Here is a 17513-nt window from a genome sequence, read left to right on the forward strand (position 1 = left end):
ATTTTTAGCATATTTAGGTTACGTGGGTATCTTTAACCACTGGGCAGAGCTTAAGCCATAAACCTCCCACGCTCGGGACAGAGGTTCCTCTGCCCCGCACCGCGATGCGATGCTCAGCTCAGCCCCTCCGCGTCTCCGGAGTGGGGGCATCGAACCGCCGGGCTGCAGCCCCAGCCCCACCGGTGACACGAGGAGCTGGGAGGACGGGAGATCGGCCCCGTCCCCGCCGCTCTGCAGCACAACGGAACCTGAGCAAGCGAAATATCCCATCACTGGAGAGATCCGAGCAGCCCCAGCCCCGCTGCCCAGGCCGGGAGATCCCGTCTGCCCGCAAAGATCCGCGCAACGAGACCAGAACCCAACGAGTAACATAATTCATGCTATTGTTTTCTTATCACCTATAAGAGAGAGAAAGGATGCAGCAATAAAGTCGGTTCACAACAATATAATCGGTATCACATTGTTCTGCTCCTTGCAAAACAGTTTTAGATCCATTTTCCCAACGACTGGGTCAGGCAGTCACATAAAGCCGCGTCCCAGCAGCAGCAGGACCTGCCTGGTGACACTGGGGCAGTCTGTCCCTGTCACCACGGGGTCCCACAGCCCTCAGGGTACCCGGGGGCTCTGCAGCGTGTGCATCCTCAGGTACCCGCGAGGGTTTAAAAACCCATTTAACGAAGCCAAGTGAGCAACACAGCCCCTGCTCCATTTTAATAACCGGAGCAGAGCTCTGGAACACTCCCAGTTAAGAAAGAGGAAAGGAAGAGCAATGCTGCCTTAGAGAGCAGAGGATGACTTCAGAAAAAGAGGATTGAAGCCACAAATGGGGGTTTTACAGCGTGTTTATTTTCCAATAGCACAAGGGACGCAGCCGAGCGGCCCCCGGGCTCTGCCCACAGCCCCGAGGATGCAGCTCCAGCCCCGGCTCCGCTCCCGCTTCGCTCCACAGGATCCCACAGCCCCACCACAGGATCCCACAGCCCCACCACGGCTGCCCCGGCCCAGGCACATGTCGGTCTCATTCCCACAATATGAGGCTGCCGGATGCATTAAGGACAAACCATTTCAGAGACTAAACCTGCTGCATCCCTCAGGCTTGAATCGCAAATAGGGATGGGTATGGTTAAAAAAAAGTGCATGGTCAAGGGAGGCAGGATAGAGCTAGAAAAGAGAGAAGAAAAAATACAGATAATAAACCCCCTACCAATTCTTGCTACTGCCTTAAATAAAACAGCTGAATGTCCCCTCGCTGAGGCAATTCCTTCTTGGTGAGCAATTGCTCCAGAGTGGAGTCAGCGTTTGGCCTCAACCTGCGGATGCACGAGGACGTTCAGCAGCGGGCACTGCAGCTCTGGCGTGATGGACATTGGTGGCAGCAGCAACGGCTTCGGGGAGGGAGCAGGGACCTAAACCTGACCCTGCGAACTGGGACCTAAACCCGACTCTGTGAAGCCCTCACGGTCCGTCCCCACGCCAGTGTCCCCACGTCAGTCTGTCCCCGCAGGGTGGTGGGAACAGAGACACCATTGCACACGGAGCCTCCGCCAGGCAGGACAGAACAGAGCGGCTCCGACTGCAGCTGCAGGTTAATAACTAACACCACTTTAATGCAATACTGCTGGAGAGCCTGGAAATCCAAGGGAAAAAAAAAGAACCCTTTATGTTCTATGTACATTACAACCATTTACAGAGTTGGCCAGTACTGTGTACAACATATAAATACATGATCAAACAGATGCATAGAGGATACTTACAGGAGCCAAATAATTCACTTTATACATCCAAGAATGAAAATATAAAAAAAGGAGAAAACACTGTTTTAACTGTAGGGCAATGGTCACAGAGACGCACGTGGACAGACGGTGTCACGTCCAGGTCCTCACTGCAGGGCTGTGACACAGAGCGCCGGACACAAACAGCACCAGGAACCTCCGCTCACACCAGTTTCACACCAGTCTGTGGGGAGTCAGCCCAAAGCGGGACTCACGGTCCCAGAGCCAGGCAGAGTTCCTGGACCACACGCTGTCCTGCAAAAGCCACTTGCTTGCCACCTGCCACTTTTAACTCTTCTGGCATCCTGCACGTTGGCTCCACCCAATATATGGTCATTCTATAGGGCTAGACAGCCGCTGTGTGTCCCGCAGCATCCAACCCCGAGCAGAACTGTCCCTGCAGAGCAGCCCCCGCTTGCACCTCCTGCACAGTGGCTGAGGATGGAGATGGCAAAGGGGAGAGTGGAAGACTGTAGGGCCTCACCAGCGCAGCCCTGAAATTGAAAACACCGTTCCCATTCCTGTGGATGGAAAGATTCCCCGGCGGAGGGTCCACGGGTCGCCACAGCACACGGGCTCTCGTTCGGGTGTCGGCTCGTGCAGCGGAGCAGTCGGTGTTTCCAGGGCAGCACAGGCAGAACGGTCGCTCCAGCTCGGAGGGTTTGCTGTTGATTGTAGTGGGAAGGTGAGTCAGCTTTCCTCACCAAACCAAAGTGTAACGGCATTTCTACTATAAACAGAATAGTATTTTGTGTACAGGCTTTAGGATCAGTTGTTGTCAAGATACACACACTGAATATACAACCTGTCCCATGGCCATAATTTATTATCTCACCACAAGGCACAATACACAAAGCTTAGAGGGTCCTATACAGTCGTCGTGACAAAAGGCCCCGCAGCCCTTACACATGATCATGGCTTTAAGGCTGCACGAGCACTTGAACGAGATCTCGTCAACGCCGCCGCTGTCGGCAAACATCTGCACGGAAAGGGCCGTGCCGTGGTTCGCAGCAAAGTTCGCTTTGTGGGTCAGCTGCACCACGCTCCCAGCAAGGCTTCTGGGAAAAGCCGGAGTGCCGGATGAATAATTAAAGCTGGTGGAATTCAGCTGCAGCTTAGAAAGCTTCCCATAAAATGCTTGCTTGATATTGAGCTGAGAGGGGATGGACGAAGGCTCCAAAGGGTGATTGTGTCCTTTTCCCACTTCCCTTGACAACTTCAAAAACGGCAAGTCCATACCCAGCGGGACGCTCTGCGGATGCTCGCTCGGCTCCGCGGGGGCTCGTGCATCGTTCCTGTTCTTCGCGGGGCTGCCACACGCCAACACGTTCTCGTCTCTGACCCCTCCCGGGGTGCCGGGGTGCTGCCTGGGGGCGCCCCCTCCCCGGCCAGCGGGGGCTCCTTCCCCCGGCACGCAGCTCTTGGCCAGAGGAACCTGTTTGCTGGGGGACGGGGTTCCCACGGCTGAACCGTGATCCGGAGCCCTGGGCTGCTGTGGCCTCACTGCGGCACCGCAGGGGAAACCAGAACCAAAGAGCTTCTTGCCTTGAGCTCCAACATTGGCTTTATTGACCGATGTACCTCCTGTCTGCTTTGGACCAAGAGAAGTTACAGCTGGAGATAAAAAACAAGGCTCTGCAGAGGCTTTCAGCTTCTCTGGACTTGTATTTGTGATGACGCTTGACAACGGGTTGTGCTGTGGCACCCGATGGACCTTGGGCAGCTCCTTTTGCTCGTCCAAGCTACAGGACGAAAATGTTCTTTCCTGAGGGCCCGTATCTTCAGGCTCCTGAGAGGCACTTGCCACATTGGCCACTTGGTCAGGGCAGCTTAAAGTCAAGCCAACTTTGGAATGTTTTTCTGGAAGGGACGGATCCTCTACACCCTCTGCTCCTGCTCCAAGCTTCTTGTCCTGGGGATCTGCAGAGGATCTCACTGCGTGGAAGTCATCGCGCCTGCTCAGGGCACTCGACTTTATTCCTACATCCGGAGAAGATTCTTTGCCAAAATAGCCACTGCTGCCTCCCTCCATTTGCAGGCAGCAGCTTTCTGACCACATGTCCCGCAGGGGCTGTGTCACCTCCAGCCTGATGTTGGTGTGGGAGACAGGGAGAACTTCTCTCAGCGGGAGGGTTCCCTTGAGCAGCTGTGTCACCAGCGGGCTGGTGGCTTCCGCGGTGGACACGGGCCGGGTGGAGCGCTCCTGGGGCAACGGGGCAGGAGCTGCAGAGCTCAGCACCGTGGGGACGTCCACACCATGGGCCAGACCCTCCGCTGCCACCGCCGGCTGCGATCTGACCCTGTCACCTCCCCCAGCGCTGCTGGGAGAGGGGTCTGTCCCCACCACCTCCCTGCAGGTGACACTCCTGAAACACAGATCCATCTCTGCGTTCTCATCAGCTACATCACCTTCAAAATCTGACGCAGTATCTGTTGTTTCGCCATGCGTACTCTGCACATCATCATCTCCACTCGTCTTGCACTCCTGAGTCTCTCTCAGAGGCTGCTGTGCGTTTTCTGGCTCTGTTCTGGGGCACCTCTCCCTCAGCTGCACAACTTTTTCAGAGGTATCTATGCTGTTCTGAGCAATGCAGTCACCCTGTGGAGAGGGTTTCACCACAGACTCTGTGTTCTGTTCTTCATCATGGTCTCTCTCTGCCCACGGGCGTGTGGAGCCGCCCGGCGCAGGAGCCGCATCCTCTGCTCCCGCAGCCGCTGCTTTGGAGTTACCACCATCAGCAACACGTTTTTCCACAAATGTTTCAGAGCCATTGAATCTCAGTCTAGCCACCGTTCCTGGCTCACAGCATTCTTTACCACCCAATGACGTTTCTGGCAGAAGAGCAGGACAAGTAGAGGAATTTTCCTTTACGTCAGAAGGATAATCCAACTGCACAGCAGGAGCACCAACATCTCTGAGTCCCGACAGAAGCACATCTCCCGCAGGAGCGATCCCAGCTCCCTGGGAACTCGACAGGCCGTTCACTGGGGGAAACACGCGCTTCAGCTTCACACTTTGCCTCTCCTGTGACGTGACACAAGCCGGGGTTTCGGTCCTTGGGTCAGCAAGGAGCTGCTCGGGGCTCTCCTGCCTCTGGCAGGTTGCACTGTCCAAGGATGATCCAGCCAAAGCACCACGGAGCTGCCTTTGGGGTGACCCATCACCATGCTGAGCCTCCCCCGAGTCGGTGCCTGCGGCACGTCCCAGGTCACCCCTTCCCTCCGACTTTGAGGACAAGGGGTCTTGTCTTGAAGACAGGAAGGAATTCGTGGCAGCCTCTGGCGCAGCCACCTCAGCATCAGCCTCCTCCTTGTTCAGATGGAGAGACGACAGTAATTGTGCTCGTTGTAGATCTGCCGAGCACTTTCCGCGAGTTCTGCGGGATCTGCGGCGCTCTGCGCGGCTGCCGGGGTCTCCTCCACCTCCCTCGTCGGCGCTTCTCCCCCCGCCGGGGCCGCCCCCGCCCCCGATGGCGGCGGCTCCGCGCTGGGCTCGGGCCTGCAGTGCGCGGGCCTTGATGTCGGCGAGGGTGCGGGGCCCGGCGCGGCCGCGGCTGGGGGGCTCCGCGCTGGGGATGATCCGGGGGCAAATCTGGTAAGCGGGCTGACCTTTAACCACCCAGGGTGGTTTAATACGTGAAAGTTGAATCTGCAAGAAAGGGAAAAGCAGTTAGTTCTGACACCTGAGCATTTTCAGACAGTGAAAAGCATTTTATCAGCACCTGCTCATCACAAGAATTCAACAAAAAATTGAAATTCCAACTTAGAAACTGATTTTGGCAGAGCAGCAACATGCTCCCCGTAACCTCTGCTTATGTGTTCTGTCATGCGATATGTAAAGCTTAGTTAATATTAGTATCATTTTACCAGAGCCCATTGAGAAATATAAAGCAAGCGATTCGCATTCAGATCTTCAGAAACCAAAATGGTCTCCTTGACTATCCTGAAGCTACCAGGATGGACACCGCAGCCAAACAGGAAAAATCAGAAGGAATAACTAATACTGCCCAAAAGGAAAGAACTGAGACAGTGCACAGTATAAAGCATATGACTCAAACGTCTCTTTTGCCACAAGCCAGCTAGTTTCAGGAAAGGTGATTTCTGTATCCACAGAAATGACGCAAACTCAGAGGGTAAGGTCAAGGTTTACTCTGTGCTCTCGTGCAAAGACCTTGGAATGATTTTCCTTTCTCTGCCTAAGACAGTGAATGGTGGCACCAGCTCTGCCAATGGAACCCTCCCACTTCTGCTCTGAACACAACACTTGACACTGTAATAATGTTTGGATGCTACTGAGCACGACAGCCCTGAGACAGCAAGTAGGTCCAATTCTCTTTCCTACCCGGATGGGTGGGACTTTTGGCTCCTCTTTAGTAGGCTGTGGCTTTTCTGGGTGAACACTTTCAATTGTGTTACGAAAGGACTGACGATCTTCAAGCCGGGGCTTCTTTTCGGGAAAGGACGCAGAGGCAGCCTCCTCAAAGCATCTCCTCTTCTGCTCCTTGGGCTCCCGCACCGAGTTCTCCTGGGGCAACTCAGGAATCCTGTTTGCGGCTGCCAACGACACATCTTCCGATTTACTGTGTAACGCAGAAGTCTCCGGAGAGAGGTGCGATTCTGAGCTCTCTGGCTTCAGTCCGGCAGCCGAAGGGCTCATCAGATCATCCTTCTTCAGTTCTACCTCAGGCTGCGTCTCTTTGTGGAGTGAGGAGTCTGGTCCCCCAACGGCCGTCTCTTTGGAAGCCTCCGTTTGCTCAGGCTCACGCGGTTTGTAGAGGCTCCTCCGGGCTCTGCAGCGCAGGTCGGCGCGGGAGCGTTTCTTGAAGCGCCCGTCCCTCTGCCGCGTGGCCGGGGCGCGCGGCACCCGCGCTTCTCCTTTCCCAGCCGGGCTTGTCCTGTTCTCAGCGTCCTCTTGCACCGAATTCTGCTCCTGGGATTCTTCTTGGGTCAAGCCCAACCTATAAGGCAAACATAAAAACTAGCTAGAAGTTCAAGCCCATCCTAATTTACGCATTTCATCTTTCACTGACAGTGGTACTGTCCCCACTCTACATAGTGAAGTACAGGTTACAAAGAGGAGACTCATTAAAACCTCATTAAATCCATCTGCAATGAGAACCTGTACATTTGCTATCCCGCATTACTATCACAGGGATTGAGAAAAATAAGAAAATTTAAAGATTTGTGATGGAAAATGAGTAACATCAACTTGTCTTGGAAACAAAATGGATACAGAATTCTGCTGTGAGCTGGGCAGTTCCACTCAGGATTTCCCTGGAGCAACAGTCTGAGCGATCCACCCACAACCTGTATTTTTCCAGGAGTTTCTGCTGCATCTTCTCAGGTATCAGCAAACACACTGCCACCTGCATAAACATCGACAGAACAGGACAGATGAGGTAAAATTTCTCACTTTTGTCCATAGTAGTCCTCAAAGAACTTCTCTTTCCATTGCTCCACTCTCTTTTCCTTTTCCATCTCCTGCCGAATTCGAACTTGCATCTCATGGGTGAATTCACCTACATGGGAGCAAGAGACTGAAATTCAGTTCCAAACAAAACCAACTCTGCAAACGCACCCTTTTGTGTTTTAACAGCACAGTAACTATGCACACAAAGGACAGATTTCCTGTTGTCATCCTGCTCTCCACCCTGCTATGGATCCACATGCCATCCAACTCCTCAAGGACAATCGATGGCCACACAGCCCCAAGCAAGACTGAAAAAAAGACCCCACAACATTTCACCAGACACCATTTAAGGAAAGGTAAGTCTGGCACTACTTTACACCTCCACCACTTCGTTCTGAAGGCCCCATGACACCAAAGAAAAACACATCTTTGGTTTTAAAGAAGAAAAGTTGTGAGCAGCATAGCCAGATACACTGCAAAGCTGGACTAAATTCCCGCTCATTAACTGTAAAAGAAAACCAAAACAACCCCATGAAATGAGCAGCTCTTCTCCAGCTGCCCAACGCAGGGAGCCCACTCACCGTCAGCCAGCCGCTCCCTCCAGCTCTGCGCCGCGTGGGTGAAGAACTCGTTGTTCAGAGCGCTGCCGCTGAGCCGCATCAGCCCATCGGCCCCAACCTACCGGGACAAACAGAAGCACTCGCTGCAGCCGTCCCGAGAGCCAACGCGGTGAATGGACGCCCCGCGCTGCCCCCGTACCTGTCTGTCCACCTCGGGGAGGAGGTACAGCAGCTGCTGCTGGAAGTGCGACGGGAGCGCGTTGAACGTTCTGGAGTTGATCAGCGCCCGCAGGTTTGTGTTGACAAGAATGGAACCAGGGGTTTCGAAGTCGATATCCTCACCCCTGTTTCGTTTCATTTGCCCTGTAGTTTAAGGACAGGCAAATAAAATAAAGGTTGTATAAAGGTATTTCAGCATTAGAGGCAAGCACTTGATGCCAAACTACTACAGCAAAAGCAGCAAGATCCATGTCAAGTATGGAGAGAGACTCTTGAACACACCAATTTACAGACATGCATCTGGAATTTTGATATGAGGTCACACATCTGTCACATTCAGGTACAATTCTCAATGCTCTTCAGAGTAGACAAACTTTTAAACAACTGCTCAGGAGGGAAGGTTCGGCTTCGGAGCCTCGAGGTCAACACCTCCTTCCCAAGGAAGGGAACCCTGGAGTTCTTTTCTCAGACACACACGGGCTCCCCCGTTGCCTGCTTTTCTGGCCAATTACTTTTCCAACTTTAATCAGAAGTACCTACCAGCCGTGGGCTTCCGGATGCCCCTGAGCAGCTGCGGAGGATCCCTGTTGATTTCCGCCCTGCTGCGCAGGGTGGCTTTGCACAGCGCCAAGGAGCTGCTGCTGCTGCTGGACGTGCTGCTGCTCTCCCCATCCGCGTGCCTCCCCGGGAAGCCTCAAAGCAAAATAACTTCATAAATATATGCAAAGAACAGCAGAAGCCCAACTCGTAGAGTGGTTTAACATACAGAAATTATCTTCTAATACCAGGTCCACTGTTACAGGGTATTGCCCAGTTACCAGCTATTTTGATGGACATAAACATACACACAACTCTCCATAGTCACACGATTCTCACCAAGTGCTGAAAAAGTCCCCAGGCAAAGCTATAGGTAACTAGAGACTGCTGGTGAAAAGCCACCTATGCAGTCGTTCCGAACCCACCGCGGCAGCCGCAACGCTCACCCGAGGCAGACTCCACGTGCGCCCCATTGACCTTCAGTGGCGTGAGGACAACACGGGGCAGCATCACACCAGGCTTCTTCTTTTGTTTGCTTGTCTGCGGTCCAGAAAGGAACCAAAAACAAAACAAAGAAACAGAGATGTTATGGAGGGGTAAAACAATCTTTTAAGCAGCATGTTTCCCAGTTAAAGAACTACCCAGGTCCTAGGTAACTCTTCAGGTGTCATTACACACAAGAATTCCACAGGAATAGCAGAGAATTCAAAATTCCCTTCCTGCCTCTGATCCCAACGAGTCAGCCCCATCTGAGGCAGCTAAGCTGGTTGGTGTCACGCTCACCCTGCTATCAGTAATGAAAATTCCCCCCGAGAGGCTTTGTCCTTCCCATCAGTCCCATTTTCCTACCTGGGCAGCAGCTCTGCAACTCTCCCTGCCAGCACTGGGTCCCTTGCTCTGTGGTTCGGTGGAGCACGAGGCATTGGAGGACGTTTCATCCAGAGACACTGCAAGAGACAGGCGCTCGGTCAGACACCGCAGCAGCTCCCGTGCTTTGGGACGAACAGCGTCAGACACTCACCGTCGTTATCGCCGCTCACGGTGCTCGCTTCATTGGACTCACAGCTTTCTGCATCTGCCGTGTCCTCCAGCTCCTCCCCTTCGGGCACCGACAGGTTCCGAGACCACTGCAGCGCGTCCTTCTGCGGGGCAAACAGAGCGGGTGGCACAGCCCACCCTCCCTCCCCGTGCCACGAACCCGCGGGAACGGGCGCTTCAGGGGACAGACTTCCTAAGCTTAATTTTTTCCGTCTTCCCTATTTTAATCCTTGACGCAGAAATGATGTTTCTAAACATATTTGGGCTCGTACTGGAATAGAAGTAATCTAAACTATTAGTGCACCTCCTAGATGCGTAACTCAAACATATCCAAAATACATCAAGTTAATCATTTGTCCCACTTTTCTGCACCCGAACAGCTTCTAATAAAGACAAACATCTCATTCTTACTGCAAAAGAACAGGCAGCGTCAGAGTAGCCAACCACTGAGACAGTAAGCTTAGGAGATGTGTTTACTACTTGTATAATCAAAGCCATTTCAATTCCATCTGTTTTCAGGCAAAATATGGCAATTTAACAAAATCTTCTGATAGCAGGAAAACAGATTCAAATGAAATAGCTGAGATACCTGTTGTCTATCAAGCTCATACTTATCAGGGAATCCAACAGTACAAAACAATGAAGAAGCAAAAAGCCTAAGACCAGACCCATTTTCAACATTGCGAGATTACTGGGACAATAAACTAAAAATAAAAAATGTTCCAGAGACACCTCAAGATCTGAGGAAAATGCTGATGCTAAATATACACAGAACGCAGCGGAACACAAAACAAACCATCAGAAGAATGACTATACATTTTCCTATCAAGATTTTACTTGTAGCTACAAGCTCTAGGACCAATTCAATTTTCTGGGTGGCTGCGGCTGCAGAAAAGGAGCGAATGGAACTGGTTGGATAAGCAGCCACCTGAGTTGGCCACCAAGTACTGCAATAAAAGGATTTATCTTGCTTGTGGAATTCAACAAATAAGGGTTTTAAAAAGGAATTTATCATATATGACTAAATAGAGCAGAAAGGCCCCATCTCTACTGAAACAATGAACCGCAGACATTCTTTCCCACAAGCTCAGGTGCGGCTCCGGTTGAACCCGCCGGTACCTTCAGCGTGAAGAGGCTGATGCGCCCGGGCAGCTTGTAGAAGAGCCCGTCCCCGCCGCGGGAGTTGGAGTGCAGCATGGCGTTGAGGCAGGCCAGCGGAGACGTGCCGCTGCGGGGAGAAAAGGCACGTCAGGAACGGACTTACCGACAAAACAGCCTCAAGATCCATTGAAGAACGGTGACGACACTTGTGAACCTCCCAGGACAGGCATGTCAGTCAGAGCGGTGTCACCGCTTTCCTTTGTGACCTGCACGTCAGCCTTGGCACATCCCGGCAAAGCAGTGGCAGAAAGCAGGAAATGTTGTGCCGGTTTTGAAGTTACTCTCAGCCATTTTTAGACATCTCTAATTTTTTTACCTGTTTCCTCCCTTTCTCTGCTTGATACTTTCAGAGTTGGATTTATTTTATAAAAAAGCCCAGATTTATTTTGTAAACAAAACCAGCACTGTACACATACGTGTTTCTGGAACGTCTCCTCTGACATGTCGCAGACAAAAGTGCACCAGCAGAAACAGATACGAAAGGTCTGATGCACTAATTTGTCAAGTCCTGCATAACTCCCTGGTTAAATCAACCATCCTACACTCGCACTGATGGAATTTCTGTGCCACGTAATCTCGTGTTTTCCGTTACATCACACATGTACATGCGGAAAGTTACCTGGAAGAGACATTAACGCAGTATCGATTTCACTATTATTAAAAGCTAAACTGAAAGCTGCGCCGAGACAGAATGTTTCCAATAAAATCACTCTCAAATCGAGAACTTAGAACAATTTCTGTTTCCACCCGAACGCGTTTGTTTTTTGGCTGTTTCTTCACAAGCCTCAGTAACAGACAAAATCCCCGTCTCATTTTCAGAGACCACAAAACAATTTACAGCCTCTGTCCTATTAACAGCATTTTCCCGTCCGCGTTGAACAGAACACTCTGAGCACACTAACCAGCCACAGGGGACACTGCCTTAGGTGGCAAAATAAACAGTTTTCTACGAAATTATGAACAAACCTAAACAGTTTAAAAAGTCCGTGGCATATTGAGCTTGGCGGGATCACCACCTTTATTCTGTGAACAATTATGCTCTGAAGAAAACAGTTTTTCTTAAAGCAGAGAACTAATGACCAGGGAAGGAAAAGCAGATATTTCAAGGGAAAACACCAGCCTTTAGAGAATTATTTAGTTTTGCGAGATTTAATTTGACACATGCTCCAAAGTCTGGTCTTTAGCTACAAACTGTGAGAGGTCACTTGTCAATTCCCCCAAGTCTCTCAACGTGCAGCAGCCAAAAGGCACCGGCCTTTGCTGGCTTTGGGAGCCACATTTTCCTTTTATTACCACTAACTGAGGCACTTGGACTATCACAGTTACCTACTTTCTTTGATCTGCAAGACGCTGCATTTCTCTTCTACTACTGTCACAGAAACAGATGGAACTCCACAGCAAATTAACCAAGGAAAAGTCTCCCACTCCTGCACTTTCCCAAGCTCCATATCACATTATTTTCAACATGAGGCCCACGTTGAGATGAGCATCTCCTCTGTACAATGTCAAAAGCCACAACAGCATGAGCTGCGCTATCACGGTGCTCAAAACTCTGAGCAGAAGCCAGTAGAGTCATAGAAAGTAAAGAAGAATTTTTCTTGAGTGTCCTACAACATAATGCCTGCTCTAGAAATGAAGCATCAGTGGAGACAAAACTTAAGACTGTTCTCAAACTGAGTCATAATACCAGAACGTACTGAGAGCTACTTACGAGAGAACCACACAAATGGGGAGTACAATGCAAAGCGGGGCTCTGATCTGCAACAGGCATGTATTTTACAATAGGTGCATGAAGGGGACTCTGGACATTATAAAAAAAAAATCCAGGAACAGCTTCCAGTTATTGTCAAAGAAAAAACCCCAAACAATACAACTTGTATATGGATGTCTATACTGTCATCTGACATCACTGTGATGGGAAGAGAAAAAAGGAAGAAGAAAAGTGGGCTGGAGATGAGGCAGAAATGCACAAAGCAACACAACCCTTCATGTGCAGCCTCTCCCCACTACGTCTGAGACAAGATCATCAATACTAACCTCATTTCCTTCAGTCCTTCAGCCTCTATGACCTGCAGAATCTGTTTTGGGGTCATAGGAGCATCAGAGTAATTTTCCAGAACCTGAAAAGACAGAAAGACCACATGTCATTCCAGAATTTGCTTCCACATTCACAGAACTACCTCCATAAACCGTGGTTCAGATCCAATAATACGCCTCTTAAAACCTCATTCATCTGCAAAAGACACACACCAATAATTTCAGGCTCCCTCAAGACTCCATCATGGTGAGCACCACAAAAGGCCGACCTTAATCCGGTCCCTAATTAACTGAAATACCAGCATGAAGGAGAGAAAAAGCAGCAGAATTTGGCCTTGACCCCATTGCATGAAACCAGTGGAAGCTTCTCCCCAGACGTCACTATGTGCTGGACGAGCTGCTGCCACACGCGACTGTCCAAAGAGCGCAGGGTCAGAGACCTGCAACGGAGCAGAACCTGCTCCCCACCATGCACCTTCCTACCTGCTACAGAGCACCCAGGATTGTTCCTGGAAATCAAAATATTCCTGTACGACTACATAATTCAATAGCGTACCTTCCTCAGATTACTGCGTTCATTTCACCTTCGCTCCATCTCAAGAAAGGAACCAGGGGTGAGAGTCAGAATTCTTGTCAGAGAAGGACAGAATTTAGAAAGCGACAATAACAGTAAAGGATGTGGAAAAAAAATATGGGTAGGGACACTAAAAGGATTTGGACTGCTCACCTTTGGAAGAAAATAAGTAAAATCAGATGTTAAAAAAGCAATACAATAAATAACAGCTCATCCTTTCATATACTGGATTAAGACAGAATTTCCAGTTGTATGTGAAGAACTAAAGAAGCTCCTACATTTTTCCTTAAAGCCTGGGGAACTTACTGCTCCAAAATGAAGGATTCAAAGAGACGACTGGGCACTTCTGTGGGTGAGGAGATGACCCAAGTAACCAGGAAACAGTGCCCACAAATGAGCTGCTGCAGCTGCAAACCCCGACGTTTCTTCGGGAGCAGATTTCCCTGCGGCCACTGAGCGCTGTGGCAGGTGATGCTGCCCCGAATGCAAATCCACCAACCCAACCTGGCCCCAGGGTGACGGGCACAGGGCACAGCCACGAAAAGCAGCAGCGGGTGCCCAGCCAGGAACTTTCTGGTGTGAATTCCCCCAGCACAATGGCCGCAGTGATGCACGATGGCGGGTTTGTTTGTCACCGCGGCTCCGCTGGCATCTCCAAACCACCTCCCAACCTCCACAGGTAAAGAAAACCCCAGCCCAGGTCACTGTAGTGCTGCACTTCAACTACATTTTGCGATAAAAGGAATGTCTTAAATCATATCCACCCAACATGTAATTTTCAGGTGCATGAAGATCACAAGCATCAGTGGCGCTAACCTGGTAGGGAACAGAAATCTGAGAACTACGTAACCTGAGATAAACCACAATGAAAACACAAAGAGTTTAAAGAAAATATCAAAGAGAGCAATAAGCCATATTCAGAGAGAGCAAACAATTTTAACTCTGAGTCAATACCACTCCATCATGCTTTTTCCTTCCCTAATCAGAAAACCTCCAGAGGTTACGACATTTCCATGAGTTCCTCGTGCCCATCACCCCGAGGGAGCAGAGAGCTGACGTGGGGACACGCGGCCCCCAGCCCAGCACCAGAGCCACAAACAGAACACCCCTGCCCCCAAAAATAAGGAAATTCTTCACAGCTTGTAAAACCTCTCTCAAGTTGTAGACACAGGAAGCAACGTACCCAGCCTAAAACTGCACACCAGCAGGCATTTACATAGAGATAAAAGAATCTGTGCTCTGGGAACAATCTCCAATCAACAGCCACATGAAGTGTGCAGAGCATTCGATGGGAAAGCAGATCTGAAGCTTCACCAGCACTGCAGCTCTGGTCCCAGCACAGCCCAGTCTGCAGCTCTGGTCACCCAGCCTGACAGCGCCCACACCCCCACAGCCTCCCCCTGAAGCCACAACTCAAACACCTCTGGCTGCTCCTCACCCCATAAAGATCAGTTTCCCCTCCACTATTTACAATACTGATAGTCAAGGGTTCCTATGTCCTTAATCAGGGAAGTTCACATCGCTCCCCCAATTAATTTACTAGACATATAGCTCTGATGCCACTTGTTGAATAGTCCTACAGCTCTGGGTGTTCACTGGAATATTTAAAGGTTTATTTTATGGAATGTGTATAGTGTAGGAGCAGCAACACTGAAAAGCACTTTAGCCTGTGATTCTGAGAAACATGGAGAGGAATACAAAACACAATAGTGCGTGTCAGAAAGGAAAATTAAAAGCATTTTGACAGGGAGCATGTGTAAGACTAGCGTTAAATAAAGATCTATTTTTAGTGGCTTTACAATCAGTCCTGCGAGCTGGGAGTGCAGCTACGCAACTGTAGGTCTCTCTAAGTGGATAATCTGGTACGAGATCCTTCTATTCCTGGTTCATCAATGGCTCTAAGATGCTGCTGAGGCTCAGACATCTCACGGACCCACCGTGCCCGAGGCTCTGGCCCAAAGACGGGCAAGAGGAGATCCCTTCCCACCACGTGAGGGTGAGGAGGTGCATTAAGAGACCGCTCTAGAGTCACAGTCTCATGTGCTGCTTTGGGCAGGCTATAAATCTGATTTTTTTCACCTGTTAGAGCTCAGGACATTTGAATGAGGTGACTTTGTGCCCAGCACAGCCTCCGGCCCTGAGGTGACCACTGGGGAGTGTCCCTGTCGCTGCTAGACATGCTTGGCCCACAGAGCAGGACCCGGAGAGGATCGCGTGGCGAAGCGCCGGAGCCCAATTCCTGCGGTGAAGCTCTCCAGTGCCTTACAGCCTCCTCCAGCTTTGCAAGCAAAGTCACATGGATCTAAAATATTATAATTTACACACAAAAGATTATGCAAGTTGCTGGAAGATGGATGCTTGTCTGATTAGGTTTCCTCCTGGCAAGCAGTAAGAAAACACTCCAACAGCCAAACAAATCTCACTCAGAAGGAGCAGCAGGACTCATCCCGAACATCCTCAGTGCCAGACCCAGTGTTCCTCTGCATGTTTGTGTGCTGCAAGGCACAGCCTGGCCAGGCAAAACCAAAATAAACACACGCACAAGAAAAAACGAAGCAACAAAACAGCCTGTAAATCCCTTTCTATGGATGTCCCTACGCTACACAGGGTGTACACCCATGTCCTCACCAGCTGAGCACCCCAGGGAGGGAACGGCAGAGATCCGTTCGTGCCCACTGCTCCGTATGCAGGCACTGCTCGCTGCCAGTGGCACAGGGACACAGATCTGTGCAGGTCCGGAACCGGACCTGCACAGATCTGTGTCCCTGTGCCACTGGCAGAGAGCAGCTCCTGGGCAGGGGACAACGGGAGCAAACCCCCTTCAGCCAGCCGTGGCAAGCAACGAGCCCAAACACCCCCAAAAGGGCCCCTTAAATAAAACTACTGACCAGTTCACACTCGCTACCTGAAAGATGCTGAAGTTATTTTTCCTCTTCTGTTCATAAATGGGGTTTAAGGCAGATATGACTCAAACACTTTGCGGAGAGAAACTGAGCTTCTCCCCTTGCACGGTCCAACACCAGTGGTGTCCAACAGCCCCACGCACACCCCGCCAGAGTGGGTTTGGGAGCTGGAGCCTTCAACAAACAGACTCCCAAAGACAAAAAGACTCAGATGAACCCACACTGACGTCTCCTAAGCCCAAAAGTGCCCAAACAGCGCCCAAACCGCAGCAGTGCGGACCCCGGGCTCGGGACCGGCCACTGAACACGCCGCTTGCCCGGCCGGTGCTGTGGGCGCCCTGGGGGCACGAAACCCGCGGTTTGGGGCGTTACAGAGAAAGTTCAGCGGCAGCGCTGCCCGGGCCAGGCCGCGCCCGGAGCCGCCGGCTCCTCCCGCTCAGCCTCAAGTCATCGGGAAAGAACAGAACGAGCCGCCCGCTCAGCGAGCGCGGCCCCGGCCCGGGCAGCAACACCGAACCGCTCCGGCTGCGGGACCCCGAGAGCCCGGCCCGGCGGGAGGGGCCGCGGGGACCCCCGGAGGTCCCGTCCTGGAGCCCCCTCGCACCGGCCCCGCAGCGCCCCAGGCCCTTCTCCTTCCCACCCGCCTCGGGAAGGAAAACAAGCGGGGAGGAGCCCCCGGCCCCGGGACCCGGGGCACCGGCGACACCGCCCCCCGCCCCGGCCAGACCCGGCCGTGGGTTCGCGCGGCCGGGGCGCAGCGCCCGCCCCCCCGCACACGCCGGACGGCGCCGCCGGCCCCGTTACTCGAGGACGGGCCGCAGCCGGCAACGAGCGGAGCCCCCGGGCGGGGGGAGGCCCCTCGGGGCCCGGCAGAGGCCCCGCGCCCCCTCCTCGGGCCCGGCCCGGGCCCTGGGCGGCGCTGCCCCCCCCTCACCAGACGGGCGGCCTCGGCCCACGTGCGCTCCTTCTTCCTCCGCTGCTTCATCTCCTTCATCCTCCTCCCGCGCGGGCGGCGGCGCGGCGGGCGCAGACCGTTAGGCGCGCGCGGGCGGGCGGGCGGCGGGCGGCGGCGGGGGCGGGGCGGGCAGGCGCGCGCGGGCGGGCGGCGGGCGCGCGGGGCGGGGCGGGCAGGGCAGGGCGCGAGGCGGGGGCGGCTCCGGGCGCTACAGGAGGCGGCGGCGGCGGCTCGGGCCCGACATAACAACGGGGTCAAAGGGCCGGGAGCAGGGGGGGAAGGGGCGGGGCTCGGCGACGGTGGCCGCGGCAGGACACGGCAGGACCCGCGCGCCGCGATCGAAGAGG

General features: G+C 52.4%; 1 protein-coding gene across 1 annotated transcript; it reads right to left on the reverse strand.

Moving 5' to 3' along the window:
• Positions 1 to 1580: 1580 nt before the first annotated feature.
• On the reverse strand, positions 1581 to 17290 carry ASXL1 (ASXL transcriptional regulator 1). Its single transcript, XM_082065587.1, has 12 exons — positions 17146 to 17290; positions 12735 to 12817; positions 10656 to 10764; positions 9520 to 9640; positions 9348 to 9445; positions 8945 to 9038; positions 8502 to 8654; positions 7942 to 8105; positions 7764 to 7860; positions 7186 to 7291; positions 6115 to 6730; positions 1581 to 5421 (listed from the first exon to the last, which is right to left on the reverse strand). Exons 1-12 carry the CDS (start codon positions 17203 to 17205, stop codon positions 2599 to 2601), a joined length of 4524 nt encoding a protein of 1507 aa, XP_081921713.1. The 5' UTR covers positions 17206 to 17290; the 3' UTR covers positions 1581 to 2598.
• Between the last annotated feature and the right edge of the window lie 223 nt (positions 17291 to 17513).

Source organism: Streptopelia decaocto, assembly GCF_964273445.1.
Source record: "Streptopelia decaocto genome assembly, chromosome: 14".
NCBI classification, from domain to species: domain Eukaryota; kingdom Metazoa; phylum Chordata; class Aves; order Columbiformes; family Columbidae; genus Streptopelia; species Streptopelia decaocto.

Excerpts from the sequence above, each read along its gene's own strand:
- ASXL1 (XM_082065587.1), bottom strand. The coding sequence starts at position 17,205 with ATGAAGGAGATGAAGCAGCGGAGGAAGAAGGAGCGCACGTGGGCCGAG. Across the intron at positions 8,106-8,501 it reads CATCCGGAAGCCCACGGCTG|GGCAAATGAAACGAAACAGG; the intron begins GTAGGTACTTCT and ends CTTAAACTACAG. Across the intron at positions 6,731-7,185 it reads GAGGACTACTATGGACAAAA|GTTGGGCTTGACCCAAGAAG; the intron begins GTGAGAAATTTT and ends TTTGCCTTATAG.